This window comes from Panthera onca, chromosome B3 (assembly GCF_046562875.1).
Source record: "Panthera onca isolate mPanOnc1 chromosome B3, mPanOnc1 haplotype 2, whole genome shotgun sequence".
Taxonomy (NCBI): Eukaryota; Metazoa; Chordata; class Mammalia; order Carnivora; family Felidae; genus Panthera; species Panthera onca.
Window position 1 is genome coordinate 144,945,335 of NC_138344.1, and position 7,102 is coordinate 144,952,436.

Genomic DNA, 7,102 nt, shown 5'->3' on the forward strand with positions numbered 1-7,102 from the left:
GCAGTTACGGGTGGTGTGGCTGTGGCCGCGTGTCCTTGCGTCCCTGTAATTCGGCTTAATGCTATTTCCTTGGGCTCCGGAGAAGGTGCGGTTGTGCTTGGGGCTTGCGGCGGCCCCACCCCAGGGGCCACCCCGGTGCCGTGGCTGCCATCCCGTCCTCCCGGGCGGTGAGCGGCACGTGTCGCTGGGGCGCGGGGGCGGGGGGGGGGGGCGGTGAGCGGTGGGTAAGGCGGCCGCTCACCCGCTTGCTCTGCCCCCAGTACGCGTCCAGCTCCTCGGGCGGGGACAGCTCCTGTGAGGAAGGCCGCGCCCGCCGCCCGCCGCACCTGCGACCCTTCCGCCGCTCCATGGCCCCTGACCCTGGCCGCCTGGCCCCCAGCTCACCCGGAGACCCCGAGTGCTCATCCAGCAGTGAGCAGTCCTGCGACACCGTCATCTACGTGGGGCCTGGCGGGACGGCACTGTCCGACCGCGAGCTCACTGACAATGAGGGCCCGCCTGACTTTGTGCCCATCATCCCCGCACTGAGCCGCCGCAGGCCCTCCCAGGGCCCTCGAGACGCCGACCACTTCCGTTGTAGCACCTTCGCCGAGTTGCAGGAGCGGCTGGAGGGCATCGACGGCAGCGAGGGCCCCTCCGAAACCCTGAGCGTCGCCAGTGGGGCCCAGCCCGGCCCGGCCTGCGGGGCCAGGAGGCCCTCCCCGCCCGAGGCCGCCGCCCCCAGGAAGGCTGTGGGCTCCCCACTGGCGGCCAGCACACCTCGAGGCAGCCCCGGCCCGGACACCCACCGGGGTGCCCCAGAGCCCTCCAGGGCCAGCGCCGACCAGAGGGAGGGAGGCAGCGTTAGGCCTGCGCCGCCCGGGCCGGACAAGGTCGCCGCGGGCGGAGGCGGGAGGCCACTGCCCGGCCCGGCCCCTCCGCCTCCGCCTCCTCGGCAGCCAGAAGCCGGCCCAGCCCCCGAGGACCCCGGGGGCGCGGACGCGGATGGTGCGGCACGGACACCCCCCGTGGGCATGAGCGGGCAGACCGGCCGCCCCCGCCCGTCTGCACGAGGCCGCCGTCTGGAGCGGGGCCTGCTGACCACCACGGTGACCCTGCAGCAGCCCGTGGAGCTGAACGGCGAGGACGAGCTGGTGTTCACGGTGGTGGAGGAGCTGTCTCTGGGCGGGCTCACCGGCTCCGGCCGCCCCGCCAGCCTGGCCAGCTTCGGCAGCAACTGCTCTCTGCAGGCTCTGGCCTCCGGCTCGAGGCCGGTGAGCATCATTAGCAGTATCAACGACGAGTTCGATGCCTACACCACCCAGGCCCCCGGCGGGCCCTCAGAGGGCGCAGCCTGGGCCGGGAGCAGCCAGGGCTCCTCCATCAGCTCTCGGCTCAGCGAGGTCAGCGTGAGCGCGGACGACCGCCACAGCCCCGCACCGCAGCCTCCCTTCGGGGCCGGCCCTGACTCGCCGGCAAGGCCCGACCCTCCGGGCCCCCCCGTCCTGGGCAGCTCCCCGGATGATGGCCGCTGTCGGTTCGCAGAGCACGGGCGATCGGACAGTCCTGGCCCGGCCCGGAGTGCTCGTCCTGGGGAAGCGGCCACCGCAGCCCCCGCCCGAGTTGGCCGGGAGTGCCCGGCCGTGTCCCCATGGGGGGCAGCCCCGGCTCAGACCATCCACTCCAGCCTTCCCCGGAAACCGAGGACTCCCTCAGCGGCCAGCCGCGCAGGCTGCCCTCGCCTGGCCCCGAGCCCGCCGGGCCCAGGAGGCCTGTTCGAGGACCCTTGGCTGCTGCGGGCAGATGAATGTGGTGCCCTCCAGGGGGTCTCTGCCGGCAGGGCCTCCAGCCCGGCCCCCGTGCTGCCTTGTGCCCGCAGGGTCGTGGACGGCTGTGAGGTGGCAGCCAGGGCAGGCCACAGGCCGGAGGCCGTGGCTCAGATCCCACCGCTGCGGAGGGGGGCCACCACACTGGGTGTGAGCACGCCCACCGCATCCTGCAGGGACGCCCTGGCCGACGCAGCTGCCTGCTTGGGCGGCCCGAAGGATGCCCCCAGCCGCAAGAAAAGTGTGGTCCCCAAGGGAGGCCTCTTCCCGAGGCCCAGCGGGGCGGCCCCCCCAGCCCCTCCTGTGCGCAAATCCAGCCTGGAGCACAAGAGCGGCCCAGGTCTGGCCGCTCCCCAGGCCGGGGGCCTCTCGCGACCTGCGGCTGCCGCCCTCCCCCGAGGGGAGGAGGAGGCCAGGCCCGGTGGCCGGGCTGACCACTCCGTCCCCAGGGCCACGTCGAGCCTGAAGGCCAGGGCTGGCAAGGCGGAGGCAGTGTCCCGTCCCACCACCCACGGCTCTCTGGAGCGGTGTGAGCTCCTGGGGCACAGCAGCGGCAAGGCCAGGGAAGCTCCCGGGAGGCCAGCCCGGGCCGTGCCCAGGCTGGGGGTACCGTCCACCAGCCCCACGCCTGGGCCTGCTCCTGCCTGTAGGGGCAGCCCAGCCAAGGGAGTGGGGGCCCCGAAGCCCCCGGCCGCAGGGGGCAAGGGCCGCAGCCTAGCAGCTGGTGGGTCGAGGGCTCCGGGTGTTCCCGTGAAGCCACTAACCCCAGCAGTGGGCAGGACCCCCGGTGGCCCCGTGATGGTGCCTCGGGTGGCCCCACGGGCAGTGCCTGGCATGGGGGCCAAGGCCAGCCGCGGCACCATCATGGGCACCAAGCAGGCGCTCCGGGCCGCCCATAGCCGTGTCAATGAGCTGGCAGCCAGCGGAGCCCCTGGCAGAGGTGGCCCCCCCTGGGGCTCAGTGGACTCGGACAGCGGCAGTGACAGCGGTGTGAACGTGGGGGAGGAGCGGCCGCCCACGGGCCCGGCGCTGCCCTCCCCCTATAGCAAGGTGACTGCCCCACGGAGGCCCCAGCGCTGCAGCAGCGGCCACGGCAGCGACAACAGCAGCGTGCTGAGTGGCGAGCTCCCGCCCGCCATGGGCCGCACCGCCCTGTTCTACCACAGCGGTGGCAGCAGCGGCTATGAGAGCGTGCTCCGCGACAGCGAGGCCACCGGCAGTGCCTCCTCTGCCCCCGACTCCATGAGCGACAGTGGGGCCGCCTCCCCCGGCGCTCGCTCTCGAAGCCTCAGGTCTCCCAAGAAGAGGGCCACAGGTGGGTGTGGGTGCTGCCCTCCGCTGTTGGCACCTACGCGTGCCCTCCTCTGACCCCCTGCCACCCCCGAGGTTGGGGCTGTGCTGTTAGAGCAGGCTGGCGAGTGCAAGTCTGTGCGGGTCACCCCGACGGGGCACCGGGAGCCGGGGGAGGCCTTGCATTTGGGGCTCCCAGTCAGGTGCTTCCCTGGGCTCGGGCCTAGCTGCATGGGAGCCCCCTGCCATGGCCACTCCTGCCTCCTACCCTGACTTGGGGGGGACAGGGCCAGCTCCTTGCTCTGTGTGTGTGTGTGTGTGTGTGTGTGTGTGTGTGTGGCTGGGGCGTGAGGGTGGGGGTGGGGAGCAGGGAGGGACATCCTGGGAGCTATGGGTGGGGCGCCCCTCAGGCCTGGCTCAGGAGTCTGTCCTGGGGCAGCTGGGCTAGGGAGTGTTATGTTGGGCCTCAGCCTGGCTGGCTGGGGTATTGAGGGCTGCCCTTAGGGGAGGGCCAACCAGGAGGCTGTAAGGGGCAGCTGGAGTGGCTGTCCAGGTGACAAGTGGCCTGGAGAGGCTGGGGATTTCTGGATCTGGCCCCGGTGCTGTCTTCTCTCTCAGGCCCTGGGCAGGCTGGGCCGGAGCTGGGGCCTGGGCCTGGGCCCCCCAGTCTCCGCGCATCCAGGGCCCGGCTCTCTGTTCCAGGTCTGCAGAGGAGACGGCTGATCCCAGCCCCAATGCCCGACACGGCTGCCCTGGGCCGCAAGCCCAGCCTCCCCGGGCAGTGGGTGGACCTGCCCCCGCCCCTGGCCGGCTCCCTGAAGGAGCCCTTCGAGATCAAGGTGTATGAGATCGACGACGTGGAGCGGCTGCAGCGGCACCGCCCGCTCCCGAGGGAGGATCCGCCTGAGGTCAGGGCCAGTGGGGGGCTGGGCGGCTGGTGGTGAGGGGTCCTGGGATGGCAGGGTGGGCCCTGGAGGGTGTGGCCCAGCGGCCAGCTGACCCTACTTTCCCCTCTTGCCCTCAGCCTTCCCAGGATGTGGAGAAGGTAGGAACCAGCACTACCCAACCTTGAACCTGTGGTGGCGCTGATGCCCACTTGGGCAGAGTGGGTGGTCCGAGGGGTACTGAGGTCACCACTGTTGTCCTTGGAGTTGCATCTGATGGAGCTTTTACCACAGCTGTTTCCCACAACCTGGGCCCAGGCACTGGCAGGCTGCTTTGGGAGCACCTGGTGGGAGCCCCACCTTGTGGGGGGCCCAGGTCTGATCCCTGCCCACCTCTGAGGCCCCACCGTACATTGGCCCAGGCCTGGGGGCTGGAGGGAGACCCTCCTACCAAAGCTGGGGATGGTGGGAGAGCATGGGAGTGGGCTGCCCTCCATGCCTGAGCACCCCCACCCCGCGCATCCCTTGCCCCCCAGGGTCCGGCGTGCAACAGTGCCACGCTGCGGCTGGCTGAGCGCAGGCAGCAGAGGCTACGAGAGGTGCAGGCCAAGCGTGAGCACCTGTGCGGGGAGCTGGCTGAGACCCAGGGCCGGCTGATGGTGGAGCCTGGCCGCTGGCTGGAGCAGTGTGAGTCCCCGGCCCCTCGGTGCTGGGAGGAGCAGTGTGGCCCCGCCCCTCTCTGCTGAGAGGGGTAATGTGGGCCCCGCCCCTCGTCTGGGAGGGTCGGTGTGGCCCCGCCCCCCTCTGCTGGGAGGGGAAGTGTGAGCCCCGCCCCTCTGCTGGGAGGGTCGGTGTGAGCCCCGCCCCTCTGCTGGGAGCGGTGTGGCCACGCCCCTCTCTGCTGGGCGGGGGGGGGGGGTAGTGTGAGCCCCGCCCTCTCTGCTGGGAGGAGCAGTGTGGCCCCGCCCCTCTCTGCTGGGAGGGGAAGTGTGAGCCCTGCCCCTCTCTGCTGGGAGGGGCAGTGTGGCCCCGCCCCTCTGCTGGGAGCGGTGTGGCCACGCCCCTCCCTGCTGGGGGGGGGTAGTGTGAGCCCCGCCCTCTCTGCTGGGAGGAGCAGTGTGGCCCCGCCCCTCTTCTGGGAGGGTCACTGTGGCCCCGCCCCTCTCTGCTGGGAGGGGCAGTGTGAGCCCCGCCCCTCTCTGCTGGGCGGGGCAGTGTGAGCCCCGCCCCTCTGCTGGGAGGAGAACTGATATCCCCATCCCGGGAGGCGCAGGCTTGTAGGACTCTAGAGTGTGCCCCCACCACCCTGGTGCCCCTTGCCTGATGCGCCCCTAAGCCAGCTACCTCCCTCTAGAACTCCAGTTGCTCACCTTCACCTTGGCCCAGACAGGGACCCAAAAGCCGGGAGGGGAGAGAAGCGTTTCCTCGGCCCCGTGGGAACCCCTGGCCTGACCAGCTGCTTGCTGTCCCTCCCCAGTCGAGGTGGACCCGGAGCTGGAGCCCGAGTCAGCAGAGTACCTGGCGGCCCTGGAGCACGCCACGGCCGCCTTGGAGCAGTGCGTGAACTTGTGTAAGGCCCACGTCATGATGGTCACCTGCTTTGACATCAGCGTCTCCGCCCCCGCCGCCACGCCCGGGCCGCAGGAGGTGGACGTCTGAGGCTGGGCACTGGGGTGCGCGGAGGGGGCGTGGGAGGGAGCGAGGATGTGGTAGGGGTCGGAGGGAGGAGGATGCAGAGGGTCGGCTGAAGGACCGGGGGTCTCAGAGGCGAGGGAGCGTGAGGGAGGGGCTGGCCGAGTGCAGTGAGCGGACAGGGAACGAGTGTGCGGAGACAGAGACTGTCACCATCCAGACAACGACACAAGTGCCTTTAACCTTGAACTGGACTTCTCTCCTTTTTGCGTTTGGTGCTAAGGACTCAAGACACCAGCAGACGGTGTGCTCAGGCTGTGGCCTGGCGGCCGCGGTGGCCATCCAAGTGCCCAGCAGGAGCCTCTCTCCAGCCAAGCAGATTCATGTAGCAGGACAGCTCTGGGCTCAGCAGGCCCGAAGGTCAGGATCACTTCTCCTTTACAGCTGTCTCCTCTCGGCAGAGCCGGCCCTAGTGGTCACCAGGCCCTGGGTCTGCGTGCAGTTCTCTCTGCAGATGGAACTGGGGGTCCTCCGGGCAGGGACGGCCCACCTTCCCTTCCCCGAGGACCTGCTCTGTCCTGAGGACACAGGGAGGGCAGCACCCACGGGCTGAGCTGAAGGCACACGGCTCCTTCTTCTACGGCAGGAATTCTTACCAAAACCACAAGCAAAAACAAAACAAAAGAAAACACACACAGAAAAAATGTGGGGGATAAGGGTTTTGTAAAGGTTCTGTTAGGTTCATATTTTTATATCATTTTGCCTATAAATGCAGTATTTGCAGTGGGACTTTGGAGACAAATGATCTATGTTTTTATGGTTTTCTATGGAAGGTATTCCTCAGGCCAGGCTCTTTCTGGGGGGCACCCTGGGCAGGGCAGGGGTCCTTGGGAGGCACTTCTTGCCAAATGCAGACCAGGGGTGAATTTGCTGAGGTATGTGTTCCCGGCACAATGGGCTCTGTTTTCTGACCGTTGTGCATTTTCTAAGGGCGTCCAAACCTTTGTACAAATGTGTAGATAACATCTTGCTGCAGCTTTTGTGAATAAAAGACACATCGGTTGTTAAAATGGCTCCTGAGCTCACTGGGCGAGCTGCCCTGCAAGGGTCCTGGGGTGAGGTGGCCTCAAGGCATTGAAGGATGCATCTCCAGGACAGCAGGGGACCTACCTTCTGCTTGTCGGCCCTGCAGCAGCCCTGCAGGGACCAACCTTGCAGGGGAGAGGGGAGAGTAGGGACAGACCGAGAGGGGACAGCAGGGACAGACCAAGGGGACAGAGCAGGGACAGACCGAGAGGGGACAGAGCAGGGAAAGACTGAGAAGGGACAGAGCAGGGACAGACTGACGGGGGACAGAGAGGGACAGACTGAGAGGGGACAGAGCAGGGACAGACCGAGAGGGGACAGGAGGGACAGACCAAGAGGGGAAAGAGCAGGGACAGAGTGAGAGGGGACAGGAGGGACAGACCGAGAGGGCAGAGTAGGACAGAC

The 7,102-nt window shown here is 68.6% G+C and overlaps 1 protein-coding gene across 7 annotated transcripts in view; it reads left to right on the plus strand.

Annotated features, from left to right (window-relative positions):
- Positions 1-6,681, plus strand: part of KIF26A (kinesin family member 26A) — a 41,566-nt gene extending 34,885 nt beyond the window's left edge. For 5 of the 7 annotated variants that reach the window (XM_081796004.1, XM_081796006.1, XM_081796008.1 and 2 more), the window contains 5 exons: positions 261-3,120; positions 3,798-4,003; positions 4,120-4,140; positions 4,516-4,666; positions 5,457-6,681. In XM_081796004.1, the coding sequence (XP_081652130.1) occupies positions 261-3,120; positions 3,798-4,003; positions 4,120-4,140; positions 4,516-4,666; positions 5,457-5,638 (3,420 nt within the window). In that variant the 3' untranslated portion in view covers positions 5,639-6,681. The remainder of the gene's footprint in view (positions 1-260; positions 3,121-3,797; positions 4,004-4,119; positions 4,141-4,515; positions 4,667-5,456) is intronic. The other 2 variants (XM_081796005.1, XM_081796007.1) reach the window with 1 other exon arrangement.
- The last annotated feature ends 421 nt before the right edge of the window (positions 6,682-7,102 follow it).